This window comes from Manis pentadactyla, chromosome 4 (genome assembly GCF_030020395.1).
Source record: "Manis pentadactyla isolate mManPen7 chromosome 4, mManPen7.hap1, whole genome shotgun sequence".
NCBI classification, from domain to species: domain Eukaryota; kingdom Metazoa; phylum Chordata; class Mammalia; order Pholidota; family Manidae; genus Manis; species Manis pentadactyla.
In genome coordinates, this window is record NC_080022.1 from 99,232,000 (window position 1) to 99,252,132 (window position 20,133).

Genomic DNA, 20,133 nt, shown 5'->3' on the forward strand with positions numbered 1-20,133 from the left:
TTTCCCAGATTAGGGAAGTTTTCAGCAATTACATCCTCAAAGACACTTTTTTTTCACTTTCTCTCTCTTCTTCTTCTGCCACCCCTGTAATGTGGGTATTGTTCCATTTGGATTGCTCACACAGTTCTCTCACTATTCTTTCATTCTTAGAGATCCTTTTTTTTCTCTGTGCTTCAGCTTCTTTGTATTCCTCTTCTCTAGTTTCTATTTCACTTATCGTCTCCTCCACAGAATCTAATCTGCTTTTAATACCCTCCATTGTGCTCTTCACCGATTGGATCTCTGACTGGAATTCATTCCTGAATTCTTAAATATCTTTCTGTACTTCCATGAGCATGTTAATGATTTTTATTTTGAACTCCCTTTCAGGAAGAGTTATGAAATCCATGTCATCTTTCTCAGGAGTTATATTAATTTTACTGTGGACCAGGTTCCTTTGGCATTTTATATTTGTATGACTCCCTCTAGGGTCCAGAAGCTCTACTCTCTGGAGATGCTTAGCCCCTGAAGCAATGTTGGGGGTTGCAGGGGAGCGGTATTGGTGCCTAGGGGGAGGAAAGAGCTGTTCCCTGCTTCCCAGCTGCTGTGCCTGTCTCCACTGCCTTAACCAGTGGGCCGAGCACACAGGTATAAGCTTTTGTCCCAGAGAAGCCGGATATGGATCCCTGCTTTCCACAGGCAGCTGGAATCTCATTCTTTCCAGGAATTCTGCCAGTCTTAGCTTTCCAATCCCCTAATCACGAGAGTATCATGAAAGCACCGTGAAATGTAGGTTTGTGCTCACAGAGCACATCTCTGGAGTTAGGTATTCAGCAGTCTCAGGCCTCCACTCCCTCCCCGCTCCGTTTCTCTTCCTTCCGCTGGTTAGCTGGGGTGGGGGAAGGGCTTGGGTCCCATCAGGCCACAGCTTTGGTATGTTATCCTGTTCCATGAGGTCTGCTTTTTTCTCCAGGTGTATGCAGTCTGGTGCAGTCCTCTTTCCTGTTGCTCTTTCCAGAGTAGTTGTATTAATTATATTTTTGTATTATATGCAGTTTTAGGAGGAAGCCTCTGTCTTACCTCTCATGCCGCCATCTTTAATCTTTAATCGCTGTTTTTTTAATCTTTATAGTAGTTTGAGGGAAGTGAGGGAAATATCATTTATTGGGTGTCTCTTGTGTGTCTGCTATTGTGCTCGATCTTCACATACATTACCAGAATTTCATTTTGTCATGTTGATCTGACACGGCTTGGAGAGAATTTTGTAGATAGTGAACTGTCTTGGGGAAATAAAAGAGTATACCCTAGGTTCCACAGTAAGTCATTGGTGGGCTGTTAATCTGAATCTGTGTATTCCACACTGCCTTGAATAGCAGGCATGTAAACAGATACATTGCAGTACAGTGTGATAAGTGATTTTAATAAAAGTCTGGATAGATACTGTGTGTGTCACCATTCTGCTAGAGGAATTTCCCAAGGCTATAGAGAGGAGGGCTGTCAAAACTGATCTTGAATAAAAACTCAAGGAAGGCAAGAGTTTTATCTCTTATTCCTGTCCTTAAAGTGTTGTTTGCTCATGGTAAGTGATTGATCAGAAATGATTGAGTGTTAAGTGAATTATAGGTAGAGTCAACAACAAATGCCAAAAGACAGAATTGTGAAAGGACCTGTGTGTTTGGGGAATATTCAGGTGAAATAAATAAACACATCTGCCTGAGTGATGTAAGTCAATAACTCAGCCTTAACATGCCAAGGATCGCTTATTTTATGAATTGACACTGATGTATATTAAGTGAAAAAGGATCATCTTAAGTGATATGAGAAAAAAGTGAACTAGGCAGATACTGTCTTGCCGTTGGGTTTCAGCTCCGGGCAAGTTAGCTGTGGATTCAGTGTAACCAAAGAAATGGCAGTACAACATTCTGGGGGTAAAAGGGTTTATTACCCAGCTTGTTCTCTCGGCAGTAGGTGAAGCACTTGTGTCTCTGCCTCTGCCCAGAGCACTGCGCCGAGCTCTCTGTATAGTGCAATAATAGCTTATTGTCTATGGGTGTGGAAGTAGTAGCTTATTAATAGGCCAGTGACATCATCAAGTGGTTTAAGTTCGATGAGGATTCTGGCCATAGGAACCCCAACTTCCCCATACTCCGCCCCTCCAGGATTCTCGCCTTACAATCTACATGCTCTCAATCTTCTGCAGTGGTTTCTGTGCAAAAAAACTGGAGCACTTTAACCAGATTCCACAACAGCAACAGAAGATAACAATAACTTAGAGATAATAACAAAAATTTAGATACAACAAGATTTTGATACAAGTAACAAAAATTACAGTAATCCTCAAGCCAGAGGAGGTTCCCAATCCACAAAGACTTTAGGGGCAATAAGACACATGTTGTAATGATACCGACATAGGGAAATCTTGTCCATCCGGTAGGATGCATGCAAGAGAGTGGTCCTGTGATAGGACTGTAGCAGGAATGGGGTCCCATCCAGGTTTAGTATACCATACTTTTACTTCTCTCCCCATGGGGGTTACTGAAGGGTCTATATATAGAGTTAGTTGAGATGCATGCACTGGCCATATCATAAAACAAAACTCCCCGGTAAGATGCGCCTACCTTCTGGCCTTTGAGGATATACTACTGTTATCTTTGGGGGTCACTCTGCTGTTATTCCAGGAATACACAGGAGGCCAGCTTCTAGGCCTTGTCCCCAAGGTGCCCGGATAACCAGCCATCATTTGTCCATGTGTTGAAAGGTCCAAGGCCATGTCCACTCAGTGAAGTCTCCAGGGTTTAGGGCAGCTGGTGCTGGCAGCAAGATATTATTCTGGTGACCAAACCTTGGCTTCAGTGATTCTTCCTTGTTGTGTATCCTCAGCTATATAGGGGCAGCCTCAATATGTGTTAACATGTCTACAGGATTCAGGGCTCCCTTTCGGGGTTTCTTGTTCAGATGCCGTTGCAGTCCATAAATGGACTGACCATCACCACAGACTATTGGTATCTGACTTTAGTCCGGATTTTAACAAGCCATTGTGCCTCTCTGTCATGCCTGCCGTGGTAGGATTGTATGGCACGTGAAACTTCCATTTGATTCCCAACTGTTACACCCATTCTTGCAGTGCATGTCCATTAAAATGGGTGCCCTGATCACTCTCAATTACCTGTGGCTGGCCATAGGCTGCAAAGAGATTCTCCAGGCCAGTTTTGGTTGTCTGCTGATCTGTACAACGTGTAGGAGAAGCAACCAGAAGTCCAGTAGCTGTGTCCACAGAAGTCACTACTTACTGATACCCTTTTGACACAGGTAGAGGCTCAGTATAGTTTATCTGCCACCTGACGAGGTATCGGCCCCTTAGCTATTGTCTCATGTTGCTGTGGAACTCGGTGTAAGTCCCTTTTAGAGCATGTGAAACATTCCTGCCGGTCTCTATGAACTTCAAAGGTCAAAGGCAAGCGCCACCGACAGGCTACAGCTTACATTGTCTTTTGCCCCGCATGGAACAAATGCTGATGTAACCATTGGGCTATATCAGAGGCAGGCTATCCTTCTAACCAACGTATCTGGGCCACTTTATCTGCTTCATCATTTCCTGGGGCTGCCAGTGGCAAATGACCTGTCACATGGTATACTGTAATTATTTTAGTCTGACCACAGGCCCATGAGTCTTGCCAAAATTCTTGCCCGCAAAGGGGTCGTTGACAAACCAGCCAGTTGGCATGGTACCAGGATAGTAGCCACAGGGTCAAGCCCCAATAGAGAGCCCAGCTGTCAGTGCAGACAACTATAGGGGAGGGCTCCTGGCTCATCACAAGCCACACAAGCCATAACTCTGCCCATTGGCTGCTCTCCTCCTCACCATCTCCCATCCATATTGTCTGAGTCTTAGGCTGGAAAGCTATGGCCCTCCATTTTGGGGGCTGCCCACAGCTCTAGCCATCTGTGTACCATGCATCTTTGGGTATAAGGTCTCTTCCCTCCTGACAGGGACTCTCTGCTACTAATGGTTCAAAAGCAAGTTCTTCCTGCTTTTCACTACTGTATATCACTGACCCCAATAAGTGTTGGTGTAAGCACCCCACTTGGCTAGTGTGGGCGTTTGGGCCACACCACTCCTTCGCTTTTGGGTCCAGTCTCATACCCATCCCAAGATGGGATAGGTAGTTATTACTTTTATCGGGGCCATTCCAGTGATGGGTTCTGTAGCCAGCAAGGTGTGATACATGACAGCCAGTTGTTTTTCTATCAAAGTGTATTGTACCTCTGCCCCTTTCCAGAGTTATGACCAGAATCCAACAGATTGGCGAGTTTGTTCAAGCCACTGCCAGAGACCCAAGCCATAACCATCTTCAGTCACATGAACATCCAGCTCACAGGGCCTTGATGGGTCTACCACACTCAAGGCCTGCATGGCTTTCACTGCCCATTTTGCTGTAGTAAAGGCAGATGCACAAGTCCCACCCGATGCCCTTTCATACTAACTGGTATAAGGGCTTCAGAATTTGTGCCAAGTGTGGGATAAGCACTGTCCAGTAGCCTAGAAAACCCAAAAACTCCTGTAACAATGTTACAGTTGTAGGGGTAGGAAAGGCCTGGACTTTACCTATGACTGCCTCTGGTATAATTGTGGTCTTACTGGAGCAGATGACTCCCAAGAATGTGACTGACAAACCAGGTCCCTGAACCTTGCTACCATTCACAGCCCATCCTTTCTCCTGTAGATGTTGAAGCAGTCTAGGTGCTGCACCTTCTAGATCTGAAAGAGAATTGGATGTGAGCATTATATCATCAATATAATGGGATAGCCACACCATTTGTGGTTTCTCTCATGTAGCCAAGTCCTGGGCTACAAGTCCATGACAGATGGTGGGACTGTGGAGGTATCCCTATGGAAGGATGGTGAAAGTCCATTGCCATCCTTCCCATGTGAAGGCAAACTGTTCCTGACTTTCCTGCTTAGTGTCAATGGAAAAGAAGGCATTAGTAAGATCTACCGCATAATGGTATTTTCATAGTTCATGGCTGAGGGTATCCATCAGATCTTCAATAGAGGGGACAGCAGCATGCACAGGGGGTATGACTTTATCCAGTTCTCTGTAATTCCTGGTCATATACCAGGAACCATTCAACTTTTTTACTGGCCACACTGGGGAATTGTAAGGACTATGGGTGGGCTTTATAATACCCATTTTTTCCAGTTCCTGGAGGGTTTTTCCAATTTCTTTATGCCCTCCAGGCTGTTTGTATTGTTTGGTATTAGTCACCCACCAAGGCACATGCAAAACTATGGGCAGGTGCCTAGCATGTCCCCTCAGAACTGCCTTCACCACATGCACTCTCAGTCTGAACTCACCTGCAGTGGTCTGCAACCATAAACCCTGCAGTATATCAATCCCCCAGATATACTCAGGGATGGTAGACATGTATACACAGTATACTCTTTTGGGGGTAGACACCCTGTTCCCAAAGCGATTTGGGCTTGTTTCACTCTGATAGCCTTATCCCCATATCCATCTATGATAGTGGGGGTCCTGGAGAACTGCTCAGGGTTACCAGGAATCAGTGAACATTTAGCCCGTGTCCACCAGAGCCATGACACATTGTATGTTCACTGAGGACAAATGGATAGCTATTTCAACGTGTGTCCTCTCCCACTGGTCCCTCAGGGAAGGCACCTTGACCTTCCCCTCAGTCAAACCGTGTTCTCCAATCACCTACCTGTGTGGGCTCGAGTGAGGTTGGCTTGCTCTCCAGCAGGAAGTCTTGCAAACACATAGGCTGGACTTGTGGCTCGGTCTCTGACCTCTGCCTCTTTGGTCTTAATGGCTGGAACTGCTGCTGTGGTTTCAGTTGTTCCCATAGCTCCAGTAAGATTTTATTTGACTTCCCATCTAATTTCCCCTTCGGTCTGCTCCTGCCCGTATTAAATCAATCCACATCTGGGTTCTCGTAACCTTTATGGGGCCCTTTAAATTCTTGCATGTAGCAGACCTTATTTCTTTCCATGTTGTCATTGCTTCAGCCTCTCCTAGGTCTGCTACTGTACATATAACCTCACTTTCGGGCTTCCCTAAGCGAGGGGCAAGAATGGCCACTAGAGACCGAAAGAGGAATGTGGAAACCATTTAAAGCACAATATTTCTCATCCCTGTAGTGAAAGGTTCCTCATCTGGGCCATGATTCTATGGGCTATATATGGCATTTCTTATGCCTAGCTCCCATATCACCTGTTGGAGCTCAGCATACATCTGCCATCTAGCAGGGGAGGGTGGTAGATCACCCTGATTAGGCCACACAGCACGGAGTGCATCCATAAGCCAATTGAGAAGGGAGTGATTTACTGGGGCCTGATGTGCATTTTGTAATCACTGCCTCCAGGCAGGTTGAACTGTAAGGGAAGCCAGCTTTCCCATCTCTAAGTCCCACAGATGCAGGAATCAAGCTGATACTGACTCTGAGGGCTCCTGCCTAAACCGGGAGCCCAAATCCACCAGCTCCGCCTGAGTATAGGGGTGGACCATAGAGTGCTCCACAACCTGGGGAGGGGGCTGCTCCTCTCCTTGGGGAACCCTCAGCTGCTGGGTCTTTATTTTCTCTACAACCACCAGGAGTGCTTTCAGTAGAGGAGGGGTCAGTGCCCCCAGCACCACCCCTTCATCCTTCCCCAGCTCCTCCATTTCTGGGGCTGATGGCTCCTTTCTCTCCCCTCCCCGAAGTGCCTCCTCTGCTACATCCTTTACCTTTTATACAGTCCCTCCAGCCAATGCTACCTCAGTCTTCAGAAGCTCTCTTACCTTCACCTCAATGCTTTGCAGCTGACGTTCTTGTGCCACCTTTGCCTGTGCTTCCCTCAGGAGTTTGTCTTTTTTTATGGCCTTTTCCTCCTTCAGAACACCTGGCAGCACTGCTGTCTCGTTCTGTAAGGAATCTTTTACCTCTTCAATGCACCTCACTGCTGGCATTCTTGTGCTCCCTCCTCTCATATCAATGCCACTTCCTTCTTCAGTGAATCCACAGCAGTTTACAGCTCATGTTCTAATGCTGCCATTTCTTGGGTCTTTTTTAGGAGCATGTCCTTCTTTTCTGTAGACTTTCTGAATACTGTGAGAAGCATCCAACCCATAGTCCCCGCTGCCTCATGAGCACTCTTCTCTCAAGAGACCTACTTACTTCACCAAGGGCCACCCCTACAGCCTCAGGTGTCACCTCCACTTGCCTCCAGTCCTGGGGTGGGGCCCAGTTCTCTAGGAGGCAAGCCACCTCAGACCACATACCCATTGGGGGATAATCTACTGTCTCCCCATTCATAGGGACAGCCTGCTGAAGCACCCCTCCCATAAGAGCAGCCTGTCTTTTTCCTTGGTCAGCAATGAAGCCAGCTGACTGTTGCAATTGTCTTTCCAATGGGTTTGAGCCCTGGGCAAGTTTGCTATGGATTCAATGTGATTAAAGAAATGATGGTGGAACATTCTCAGAGTGAAAGGGTTTATTACCCACCTTGTTCTCCCCGTGGTAGGTTGAACACCAGCATCTCTGCCTCCGCCTAGAGTGCTGGGCCGAGCTCACTATATAGTGCAATAATGCTTAATGCCTACAGGTGTGGAAGCAGTTGCCTTAAACCATCATCAAGTGGTTTAAGTAAAGTGAGGATCCTGGCCATAGAAGCCCCAACCACAATACTGTGAACACAAACTGTCATGTTCTCATTATGAAATTATGGGTTGAACTCTTGTATTTATAAAAAGCTGAAGGATTTTAACTAACCTCTTTTTTTATCCATTAGAAGAAATACACATGCTTATCTAGTGTGAAAAATCCATATACCTTCTTTTTTTCTTTCAGTGACACTGGTACAGTAGCTCCAGAAAAGTGCTTATTTGGGGCAATGTTAAATATCGCTGCAGTTTTAAGTAAGTAATGAGAGTGGTTTTAACAAACATACTTAGTAGTTAAATTGCCCTTTTCCTCTTTAAACACTGTTGTGTTGTTTTACTTTCTACTTACACTTGAGGGAATGTTACTGCTAAATTACTGATCACAAGTACCTTCCTTTTTATAGAAATGCCAAATTAGGAAAACAAATCTTAAGAAAACATTTGTTGGTCTATTTGACTACTCATCAAAACAGAAGCTATAACAACTAAATATTCCTTGAGGCCTTAAATAAATTTCTTAGTAACCAGTAGAGGTCAAAGAGCTGAAACACATTGACCATAACTAACCCCAATTAAATTCCTTTAGAATAAACAATTTAGAAGTTTGAGAATGATTTTATTGAACAATATTGTAATGCCAAAGGAATGGAGTTCTACATATTTTACATTCCTGTTAATTATTTCTTTTTTGAATCACATTTTTGTTGATATACTAAAATATAATTTTTTCCCATTAGTTGTAATTGTTTTAAATACCTCATTCTTCCATGATGTTTATTATTTGCTCACATCAAAAATTAAATTCAAGAAAATGATTCAATGTACAGAAGTTCATCTTACGACTTTTAAAAAACACATCTATAAAAGTGTATCTCTTTTGTTTTTTATGCCGCTGAGTTCTTTGGCAATATTTTTGCAATAGAAAGTTTGATTAGGCCCTTGACTAGAAAGGATGGTAAGGTGATTTTTTTCTTGTAATTGACTGCTATATCCAACTGAGCCAAGTTGTAGTCATTTAAAATAAAATAAAGTGAGAGTGAGGAAAGTAATCTTTAGTGTTTTTGCCTATGCCCATTTTTCCCCATATTTTAGAACTAATTGCATTACAATACTAATCATGTAGAATACTTTGTGTTTTATATAACACTTGTCACTAGAGATTTTCAGAAGACATCTGTCTTGCCAGCGGGTTTCAGCCCCCGGTAAGTTCGCTACAGATTCAGTGTGATCAAAGAAATAACAGTAGAACGGTTCTTTGGGCTGAAAGGGTTTATTACCCGACTTGTTCTCCCAGTGGCAGGTCCAGCACCAGCATTTCTGCCTCCGCCTAGAGTGCTGGGCCAAGCTCACTATATAGCGCAATAATAGCTGATAGCCTACGGGTGTGGAAGCAGTAGCCTAACAACAAGCCAGTTACATCATCAAGTGGTTTAAGTTCAGTGAGGATCCTGGCCATAGGAACCCCAACTTCCCCATGCATCAAACATATCTCTTAAATTTTATCTTAAATATTTCTTAATATGAGGCCTACAGGAGACATTTGTTTTGCTTAGTCACACAGAGGTATTAGTAGTTCCATAATGCAACCCTAAAAGTTTTTTAAGCTCTGTAACTTGTTTTTTTTCAGATTAACTATAAAAGGAAAATCTGTGTTTCTGGGTAGCAGCAACTTTTGTGAACTCTTTATTGCCTATTTCTTGATTATTTATTACTTTGTTTGAATTATCTCTTCCCAGGTGTTGCTACCATTTATGTTCGTTATAAGCAAGTTCACGCTCTGAGTCCTGAAGAGAATTGTATCATCAAATTAAACAAGGCTGGCCTTGTACTTGGATTACTAAGTTGTTTGGGACTTTCTCTTGTGGCAAACTTCCAGGTTTGTGTTTTAGCCCAGCATAGGTATTTTCCTGAAATACTTTAATATACATGTTAAAAAAGGAACCTTGAAACATATAGTTACATGCTATTATTGTTTCTTTGCCTTAAAATAAAATTCACTGTCTTTAAATTATTTGACTCTTTAGAACTAGCTACATTCCCAATTAGAAAATTTCATCCTCAATAATATCTTGAACAAATATAAATTCTTTTGACTTCTTAAGAATCCACAGGAGTCTATTTACTGAACTCTTTATTACGACTTACTTGCAGATTATGACAAAACCAGAGAGAATTGGTATAAATGATAAGTGAGACAATTAGATTTAAACTTAAAAAAAATGTGTAACATGTTATACTCATTTACCTATTTTATATTCTTGTTTAGATGTTCTTATTGATCACCTGCATTCCTAAGTGCCCAGCCCCTTATATGAAGAAATAAAGGGAATATCTGTAGCACTTTCAGCTTTTCCTCAGGGGATTCTAATGTTAAAGTAGCATTTAACCCTCACCAAATATTTCTAAACTCTCCACATTTCTTTTGATGTTCTTTTAGATGAGTAGTACTGGCTGAATCCTGGGCATATGGCAGTTCTTTGAATAATCTCTGTAGTCTTCAAAGGTTCAATTTAGACATTTGATAATCTATTTAGATATGTAATAACTATTTAGAAATACAAACACACATATAGAGGCATCTTCTGTCTCTTATTCAAAGTTCCCCATTGCATTAATGCTTCTAATTAGTCTCCTATTTTTCAGTTTTTAAGTAATGGTTAGTACTAGTAATCTTTATAAGTATGATCCAAATGGATGTTAGGGTAGTGCTTACTACTGTAACAAAGTGCAGAAGTTCAGTGTCTTAACACAGTAGAAGTTTATTTCCTACGTACATGCATCCATGCAGGTGTTTTTGGTTGATGGGTAGCTTTCCTCCCATAATGATTTGAGGCTCAGACACAATCCACCTTTGTGCTTTGTCATTCTCCAAGTCCTTGTTGTCTTCTACAGGTAGCTGGCTAAAACAGTCAAAGAGAACTTGGAAAAATCACACCTGCTTCTTAAGAACCTTGACCTCACCTCATTCTACTGGCATTCATTTGCTAGTTGTAAGGGAGGCTGGGCATCAGTTCCTGGGGGAGCTCTAATCTGTGGAAAGGACACAGCAGTTATGGTAGTCAGCTAACTATCTGGCTTTAGCACAAATAGGATTCTGTCTTCTCTAGTTAGTTTGTGTAGGTCAGTGTTAAAAATATGTTTTTTGGAATTTTTCATGTATGGATGGTGATTCTTTGCTTCAGTTGTACCTTTATCAATTTAACAATGTCACTCATCATTTATGGTAAAAGTAAATCTCAAAATGACCTCAACACTTAACATACTACTTCTGTCAGTAACTGGTATTTATTTACACAACCCAGTAAATTTCATTGGCATTTGTGATAGCACTCGTGCAAACTGTCTTTCCACGTTTATCTCATGCATCTACAAAAACAGCTTATATACTTTCTTTTTTGTTTTGTTTTCAGCATTAATTCTAATTTACCTGCACCACAGTGATACCCTTGGCCTTGTAACTTTGAATCAAGCTACTTGACCCTTAAACAACATGAGTTTGAGCTGCACTGGTCCACTTAGATGCAGATTTATTTCAATAAATATATTGGAATTTGTTTTTTGAGGTACTTGACCCTTAAACAACATGAGTTTGAGCTGCACTGGTCCACTTAGATGCAGATGTATTTCAATAAATATATTGGAATTTGTTTTTTGAGGTTTCTGACAATATAAAAATACATTTTCTCTAGCTTCCTTTTATTGTAAAAATACAGTATTTAATACACACAACATAGAAAATATGTGTTGATTGCTTATATTATCAATAAGGATTCCAGGGAAGAGGTTATTACGTTTTGAGGGTGTCAAAAGTTATATGTGGATTTTCAGCTGTGCAGTGGGTCAGTACCCCTATTACACTTGTGTTGTTCAAGGATCAACAGTACTTTTTCTCTCAATTGCATCTCATTTGATGTAACTTTGGACTTACTTGAATGTCCTCTACATTTTCACTCATGGCTTCCTTGCTGGGCACTGCTTATATGCAGACCTTATATCATTACACAAATAAACAATTCTCCTTCCTCCCTCCCTCCTCCCTCCCTACCCCCTTCCTCCCTTCCAGTGGAAGAGAGGCTTGCAGTGTGTTGTAAAGTAGAGACCTGTTTGATTCACGTCTGAAACACTTCTTGAAAGCATCTGCTTCTCTCCATGCCCATCTCCACTTTTCTCCCTGCCATATCCTTCTCAACCAGATTTGATTTCATCATCTTCCATCTGGACCACTGCCATAGCCTCCTTAATAGTTCCTTTGCAGAGTCACTCCTACATTTGCTTGATTTAATATTGTAGCCAATGTAATCTTTTGGAAATATATGTATATATACATCTTACTTTGTTTCCCTGTGCCCCTTCTTAAAACTCTACAGGTCCAAAGCTGTGTGAAAAGAGGTATAATCGAGACAGAAAAAGTAATTTGATGAACTGTCAGATTGCTTAATTAACTCCAAGGTCTTATATGATCTGGCTGCTGCCTACCTCTCCAACCACACTGTATCATTCCCTTCTGTTGTGCATTACACTGGCCTTTGTTCCTTAAATAAGACAAGTATATTTAACTGTTTCATATGTTGTTTCTTTTGTTGGACATCCTACAAACCAAAGCCTAACTAGATTTAGGGCTCTAAGATATCAGGGCAGACTATTCTTAGGGAAGTCTTTTCTGTCAACAGACTGCTTCTGTATCTTTGAAGGTTTACTTCTTTGTGAAAGGGTATCTCGCCGCGACTCTCCTTACCCAGAAAGACTCAGGAGACACGGGCCCAAGCAAGAGATTTTATTATGTGAAAGAGAAAGTGGCTGCCCCCAGAGAGAGAGAGGGAGCAGCAGCGTGGTGCAGAGCGTTGTGCCTTTTATTGTGGCAGAGTACCGCTTGGCCTGTTGCCTTGGGGGAGGGTCGGGATGTTTAGAAATAAGGTGAAGCAAGCCCAGGCCAGCCCAGGCATGATTCTCATTGGCTTATGTGCTTGGGACCATGGGGTAAATGGAGGATAAATTACTATTTTCTTATACTTTGTGTTCTCTAAGCCTCTGGAAACTGAATCTTCATAGCCCATACTATAATCTAATTTTATATCTTTTTAAAATTTTATTTTTAAGTATTTTAGTTAACATTTCTCCATTAATTATAAACACAATCGTTTTGTTCACCATTGTTTACTCAGCACTTAACAAAGTAGATAGCAAAAACATGCTGTCATTAAGTATTTAGTAACTTAGAGAAGGCAAAAAGGACTAAGCAGGAAGAACAAAAAATTATCTTGCTGCTTTGGTTATCTGCATTTAAAGAGACCTGACACTTATAATATGGCACTTGAAAAGTCTGGCTTAAATGCAAATTTGATTTTTTTGAATATGTGTATATCATAATATTCAGCAAAGCAAATACATGATGAGTGTCCTCAGTGCCTACTTAGAAGAATTTTTTTTCCTTTCCTAGGAAATTGATCCTCAAGGAAATTTGGAAAGGATAAGTAAGCAGATATCTTTATTAATTTCCTAGGGCTGCAGTAACAAAGTATCACACACTTGGTGGCTTAAAATAACAGAAATGTATCCTCTCAAAGTTCAGGAGGCCAGAAATCTGAAATCAAAGTGTTGGTAGTTTTGGTTCATTTTAGGGTCTCAGAGGGAGAATCTATTCCATGCCTCTCTTCTAGCTTCTTTCTGGTGGTTGTGCTAACCCTTGACATTGCTTGGTTTGTGGCAGCATAACTGTAATTTATGCCTCTGTCATCACGTGGCATTCTCCCTCTCTAAAAAATTTATCCTTAAGGACACTGTGGAACGAATAAAGATAAGTAAACAGAAGGTTAGTTTTCCTAACTTTCCTTAACTGCTTTTAGCTAAAGATTATAAACCTCTTCATATGTAATTTTTAAGCTCTGTATCAAATATTTGCTACTGACCGCACATATCTCTGTACTTTCTCTTGTTTGCTTTGTTAAGGATAAGTTTTTGTTTTTGTTTTATTAAAGGATATATTTTTAAAGAGGATAAAATCATGACCTCTGTGCATGTGTCAAAGGTTTTTAATTTAATAAGGGAAATAGTAGATATTACAAACCAGCTCAGCAGAGGAGTCAGTACTACACATTGTTAGTCAGATAAGGAATGCTAAAATGAATTTACAAATAGATGCAAAACTAGGAAAACTGGTGATTATTCATGGAGTGATGCTCAGTTGCATCCAGCAGGACAATTTGCATTTCTATTGATATGGATTATTTACACTATCAGTTTTCTGTAAGTTCTATCTTTGCCTACCTTTTGTCATCACAGACGTTTTCTCTGCAGAATAGCCTAATCAAAGCCAAACAAAACTCACATTGTTCTAAAAACAGTCCCAGAGTCTAGTATTCCATGGAAAGGATAATCTCTTGGCCATTTCAAGATCTTCTGCCGTTTCCCTTGTCTCTAAAATGACACAATTGAATGTTTTAAGCAGAAGTACTACCAGTTAAAACCAGTTTTATATACCCTATTTTAATTATAAAAATAAAGTAGTAAGTAAATGCTTCCCCCCCCTTTTTTTCCCTTTTAATTCACAGAATTTTGTTGGTAGAACTATGTACTAATTACAGGTGAGCTTTGGTAGGGTTACATCTCTAGTTGGCTTCAACAATATATATGAGAATATTTTTAAGGGGAAAAATTCACCCATATTCCTGCTCTTAGTCCTAAAATAGTTAATTTTATTTTTATGTATATTTTTTCCAGCTTTTATCCATATGTATAGATAAAGTCACATAATTATGAACCAAGAGATAATACCATTTTGTATTGTTTTGTGGTTGCTGAATTTTTTTTCCCTTTCCCAGTGCAAATAACCAGTTACAACACCTCAAACCACATCAAAGTACCCCTTTCTCTCTAAAAGGAGACCAATGCCTTTGGCAAATAAATTGTTCTCTTTCACTTTACACTAGAAACTCCCTATACTGTCAACTAAGAAAATTGGACTGTTTGCGAATTAGCACAACTGATTGTAAAAGGAGGGAACCAAACCCGAACTTCTTTTGTTACCTTAGTTATATTCTCTGTGCCAAGTGCTCTACCATGCAATTGCAACCAAATATGCAGACAGCATCAGTTCCGAAAAGTAGAGTGGTTCAACCAAAAACCTATAATAAATGTGGAATTTTGAGAGAGCTACTAGCATCACCTTTAAGCAGAGGGTTGTATGTGCGTGTGTGTATCAAAAAGTAAAATGTAAGTGGATACTGATAAGAGTAAAGGAGAAAAAAATTATAATTTATGATAATCCCTTGTATAATTTATCAAAACCAATCAATCTAGAGCCAAGGAGGATGTTTAATTTCTTGAGCCTCTGAATTGCATTTAGATTTAAATTAGATTTAAATTGAAACTCCCTACCCCCAGCATTTCCAACCATGCTAATCCTCCTTACTTTGCACTATTTTTCTATAACCCTGTCACCATCTAACATACTATGTTATTTACTTATTTCTGAAGTTTATTATTTATTGTTTGTACTCCTTCACTTGAATGTAAACTCTGAGGGCCAGATTTTTGTCTTTCTTGTTCACCAATATATCTGAATACTTAGAGCAGTGCTTGATACATAAGAGGCACTCAAACATAATACTAAATGAGTAAATGAATAATTGCTATCACTTTTTCAATAGTGGCATATGAAATAATTTGGATTACTTGTAATCCTGAGGTTTATGATGAGTACTATGAAAGAAAATTACTTCAGAAACTAATTTGTACACTCTGTAGAGCTTTTCCACTCAGTGAATTCCCTATTGAAATCACTGGCTTGTGTTTTTAAGTACTGTATTAGCACTGTGTTTTGTGTTTCTTCTACTTACTTATTTCTTCTTTTTACCCCAGAAAACAGCCTTTTTTGCTGTACACATATGTGGAGCTGTGCTCGCCTTTGGTATGGGCTCATTATATATGTTTGTTCAGACCATCCTTTCCTACCAAATGCAGCCCAAAATTCATGGCAAGCAAGTCTTCTGGATCAGACTACTTGTGGCTATCTGGTGTGGAATAAGTGCATTCAGCAGTATCCTTTGCTGTAAAATGTAGCTACACTTGGAAGGGAATAATACAATTTAAATAAACATTGTTGACATACTGTAAGTAGGCTTTTGTAGGTGAGATTCTTGGGTTGGTAACCCTAAAGTAAAGGATGTGCCACATGAAATTCAAATTTTACATGTCTATAATAACTGAGCTAGGAGCAAAGAAGATGTTTAGCCTGATCATACTTGAAAAATATGAAGGTAAGTTAATGCCCTCCCTGAAAACAATTCTGTAGCAGAAGCTTCTAATGGTACTGTTAATTTACTGAGTAAAGAGGGATTGACAATGTGTACCATTTCATAGTAATCCTCTGGGCACATCTTAAATTTTACTACTGTTGTGTAATGTGAAGTCTTTAAGAAAATGGGTTTGGACCTTGGAAACAAATCTATGAGTAATCCTTTTAGACCTTTAAAGTGATTTTTATTTTGAATCTAATTTGAACTCATAGATTTTCTCTGAGATTCTTCCTTGACTTTTTTTTATAGTGCTGACATGCTCATCACTTTTGTACAGTGGTAGTTTTGGTACTGATATAGTACAGAAACTCCATTGGAATCCTGAGGACAAAGTAAGAACTTAGAGTGTATAAAACTTAATTTTATGTTAAAGATGACTATATTGATTGATACTGATGTATTTTTCATTTCTTCATTAACACTGAAACTTTTCTAGTGAAATCACTTATATATTAGGATTATTTTCTACACATGATAGAATATATGTAGAACCATCCATATTATCCTGTCAACTGTGACCTGTGAACATTTTAAGATGTGAAGAAAGTTGATAGCAAGGAGTTTTCTCAGAAATTGAGTCCTTCAAATGTGGATATAATATATAATATACCCAACTTGTTATTACAATTCTTGTTTTCTGAATTGCAAAAATATCTTCTTCCACTTTTTTTATCTAGCAGTTTATTATTATGAGCTCTGCATTTGGGTTCCAATATAGTGGATCTCTGAATGGAGATAACATCTTTAATCCTGAGGAAAAAAGAGGAGGGGCATATAACTGAGACAGTAAAATGAGTTCATGTGCTGTCACATCACTCGGTACTTTATTTTAAACTATTTTTAAAGAATCGTCCTGGATAGGACATGTTTGTGAGAATGAATGAATGAATGAAATAAGTTATTAGATTTTCCTAATTATAATCCATGTATTATTTAATTCTCTAAAAGTAGCACTAAGTTTACCATGAGTATTATTTACTTAACTTCTTTTTAGTGACATTTAATGACTCTTCTGGCTTTGGGAAAGACAGTAACTTGATTGTAGAGTTGAAGTTCTCCTGTTCTGCGTTAGTTATTCAGATGGAAATTTTGCTTCCTCTAGGTGAAACTACAATGGCTAGATCATTTAGGAGAACTTTGCAAATGTCAGCCTTTAATTTTCAAGATATGTTCAATAAATGAAGGCTTGATTTACAGAAGACAAATTAGTTTATAAGTATTACAGGGTTTTTTTATTTGAGAGAAATTACAGATCACTTCAATAAAATTTCACAGAGCTATTCTTTTTTTCTGTTGTGGCTCAAGGGTTATGTGCTACACATGATCACTACAGCAGCAGAATGGTCTATGTCATTTTCCTTCTTCAGTTTTTTCCTGACTTATATCCGTGATTTTCAGGTAAGAAAACAAGAATTAAATTTATGCAATCACATTTCCTTTAGGTAGGAAGAGCTTTCTATAAGCAAGTCTCCAGCCTTTTCAAAAATTAACTTCATAAGCTGGGATGCCAGAAGAGGAACTTCTCAGGTGAATTGTTTGTGTCTGGAGAAGTAGTGTATTGTTAACAAAGTTCAGCCTTGAAATAAGGTTGTTAAACAAGTAAATTTGTAGAAATTGTTTCACAGAATTTTCATCAACTTCTGGATATAGACCATCTTCAATACTTAGTTTTATTGGTTCTTCATAGAAACCAAAGAAAAATGAGGAACTTCTGAGTAGAGAAACTTGATTTTCCCAACTCTGTTGGTACTCAGATAATGTGTTTGCCAGTACAGCAACTGTCTGATCTTCTTACTCATTAGAACTGATTTACATTCCTAATCCCAAAGGACATTTCCTCAGAACATATTGAAGACGTGATCTGTCTTTAAGGAGCAAAATTCTGTGTATAATTTTCTTTTCTGTTTCAGAAAATTTCTTTACGGGTGGAAGCTAATTTACATGGATTAACTCTCTATGATACTGCTCCTTGTCCTACTAATGATGAAAGAACACGACTACTTTCCAGAGATTTATGATGAAAGGATAAAATATTTCTGTAATGATTATGATTCTCAGGGATTGGGGAAATGTTCATGGAAGTTTCTTAATTCTGCTCTGCAATTTTCAACCACTTAAGTGTGACTATGACATTGTTGAATATTGATAATCAAGAAATATGAATTAAGCCATTCAGTAAGTTATTTTAAAGTATATCTTCAAGAGGACCATGTAAAAACTTTTATGTCTATACTCTTTTTAATCCCAGAAAATAAAACCAAAGGATTATACAATGTAGACTTTTTTTACTTATTAAGAGAAACAACTAGAAGTGTACTAAGCAGCCTGCAAAACTTTCACATTTTTGAATAAAGCATATTTTTTTGGAGAACTTTAGGAGAGATATTTTCCAGGATCCCAAATAATCAGCATTGCTCAGCAGCTCTTTTAAAACTGGGTTTTGAAGTAATAGTTTTACCATAAGAATCTAAGAATAGTTTAACAGTTCTTAGAGTCTCCGTAAATTTTTTTTTTCTTTTGGAATCCACTTAAAGAGGAAGCCACTTATAGAGCTGAATTGTTGTGAGCACTTTTATTGCTTAAGCTTTGCATAGGAGATTCTATAGATACTGATTTGGTTTCTGCCACAAGGCCAGGTACTATGCTAGCTGGTAAGTCATAAGTGCTTACAGTAATTTCATGAAGCTTAGTATGTGGTATGAAATTAATCACTAATGAATGAGAGAAATAGCTACAGGTAAATTTACCCTAGTTGTGTTTTACATAAAATGAGAGTCAGTTTTCAGACAAAAGGTAGAGAAGTTTATGACTTAACAGCAGGTATTAATAGAAAATAAAAGTCATCCCAAACTGCAGTCAAGAGCTTATTAGATTTTCATTTATAGAAAATTATAGTTACTTGTAAAAGTAACCTTGAAAAAATATGGAGCTTTTTAAAAATGGGATGTAATCTCTGTAGAACCCAAATTCTAAATGACAAAATTAGCAATCCAAAAAAACTAGATACAAAATAGTTGTGATCTACTAGCATGTGAATACATGTGTCTACCAAAACAGTGGTCTCTTTCTGGTCATTCAAGCAATTTGATAGCTTCTATTGGATCCCTATTTATACATATGAAGAGTGATTTACAGTGCCCAGTGAAAAACTGGTTTGCAAAAGAATCTTTGAATGAAGTTAACAAGGTTTGCCTTTTTATAAGAAATAGTTCCATAGCCAGAATAAAGATCATGCGAACAAGTTTGAAATATAAAAAGCAGTTTAGAGAGGGAAAAAGATGTTAGTATGGCATAAATCTCCCAAAACCACATATATTTTGAAAATACAGCAAATGCAACTATTTCAAAAAGTGACCAGAAGTAACAGTAAACGAGCCAGTCTACATTTGGGAGAAGTCAACATCTCACAGAAAAGGGTAAAAAGCCATGACCCTGCGGGATCCAAGCACCCCTCCCACCCCAGCTCATCAGCGGGAGTAAAAGAAACAGAGTGGGGAGGGAGTAGAACCACAGGACTGCTAAATACCCAGCTGTAGAAATCTACCCCAGAAGCACAGACCCATATTGCATAGTGCTCTTGAGATTGGAGGGGCTGAAACGTAAAGTCTGAGAATAAGACTGCAAACAGTTTTCCACAACTGGGTGCCCTGGGACAAAAGAAAAGCAGGTATTATAAAAGCTTTAAAGGGGCAAGAGTTTAGGGGAAGGAAAAAGAGGACAAAATTGTCCTGGCACACTCAGCCCAGCAGGCTGGGAACTTTCTGGAGCTTCAGGCACTCTATCCCTCTGGTTGACAATGCAGCCCCGAGGCCCCTCACCATGATAAGCAGCCTGCCACTCCTTCCTCTGCTTCTGCACCTGCGCACAAACCGCTGTCCTTACCATTACTGCAGACCAGCCAGAGGGCAGCCCTGCTTTCTGAAACTACACAGCTTAAAGCAGAGGCTTCTCCCATGCGCAGCTAACTGGCCCAGACCCAGAGGCTTCTCCCAGTGCGTGATTGACAGGTAGACAGCGGAGATTGGCACTGAGTCCAGAAGGCACAAGAGGGCTTTGTTCTCATGGCAGAACACGTGCTGCCTGCCTGCAACCCCAGAGGCTGCTCCCTACACACGGTTAACCGGCCCAGACAGTGGAGACAAGCACAGCTACCAGCAAGCAGGAAGGGACATTTTCCTCCCAGTTGACACCCGTGCCACTTG

General features: G+C 39.7%; 1 protein-coding gene across 4 annotated transcripts in view; it reads left to right on the top strand.

Annotated features, from left to right (window-relative positions):
• DRAM2 (DNA damage regulated autophagy modulator 2) overlaps positions 1–18,208 on the top strand; it is a 52,193-nt gene extending 33,985 nt beyond the window's left edge. For all 4 annotated transcript variants that reach the window (XM_036928909.2, XM_036928911.2, XM_057500546.1 and 1 more), the window contains 6 exons: positions 7,825–7,892; positions 9,374–9,513; positions 15,495–15,672; positions 16,181–16,263; positions 17,237–17,329; positions 17,842–18,208. In XM_036928909.2, coding sequence (XP_036784804.1) covers positions 7,825–7,892; positions 9,374–9,513; positions 15,495–15,672; positions 16,181–16,263; positions 17,237–17,329; positions 17,842–17,949 — 670 coding nt within the window. In that variant the 3' untranslated portion in view covers positions 17,950–18,208. The remainder of the gene's footprint in view (positions 1–7,824; positions 7,893–9,373; positions 9,514–15,494; positions 15,673–16,180; positions 16,264–17,236; positions 17,330–17,841) is intronic.
• Positions 18,209–20,133: the final 1,925 nt, after the last annotated feature.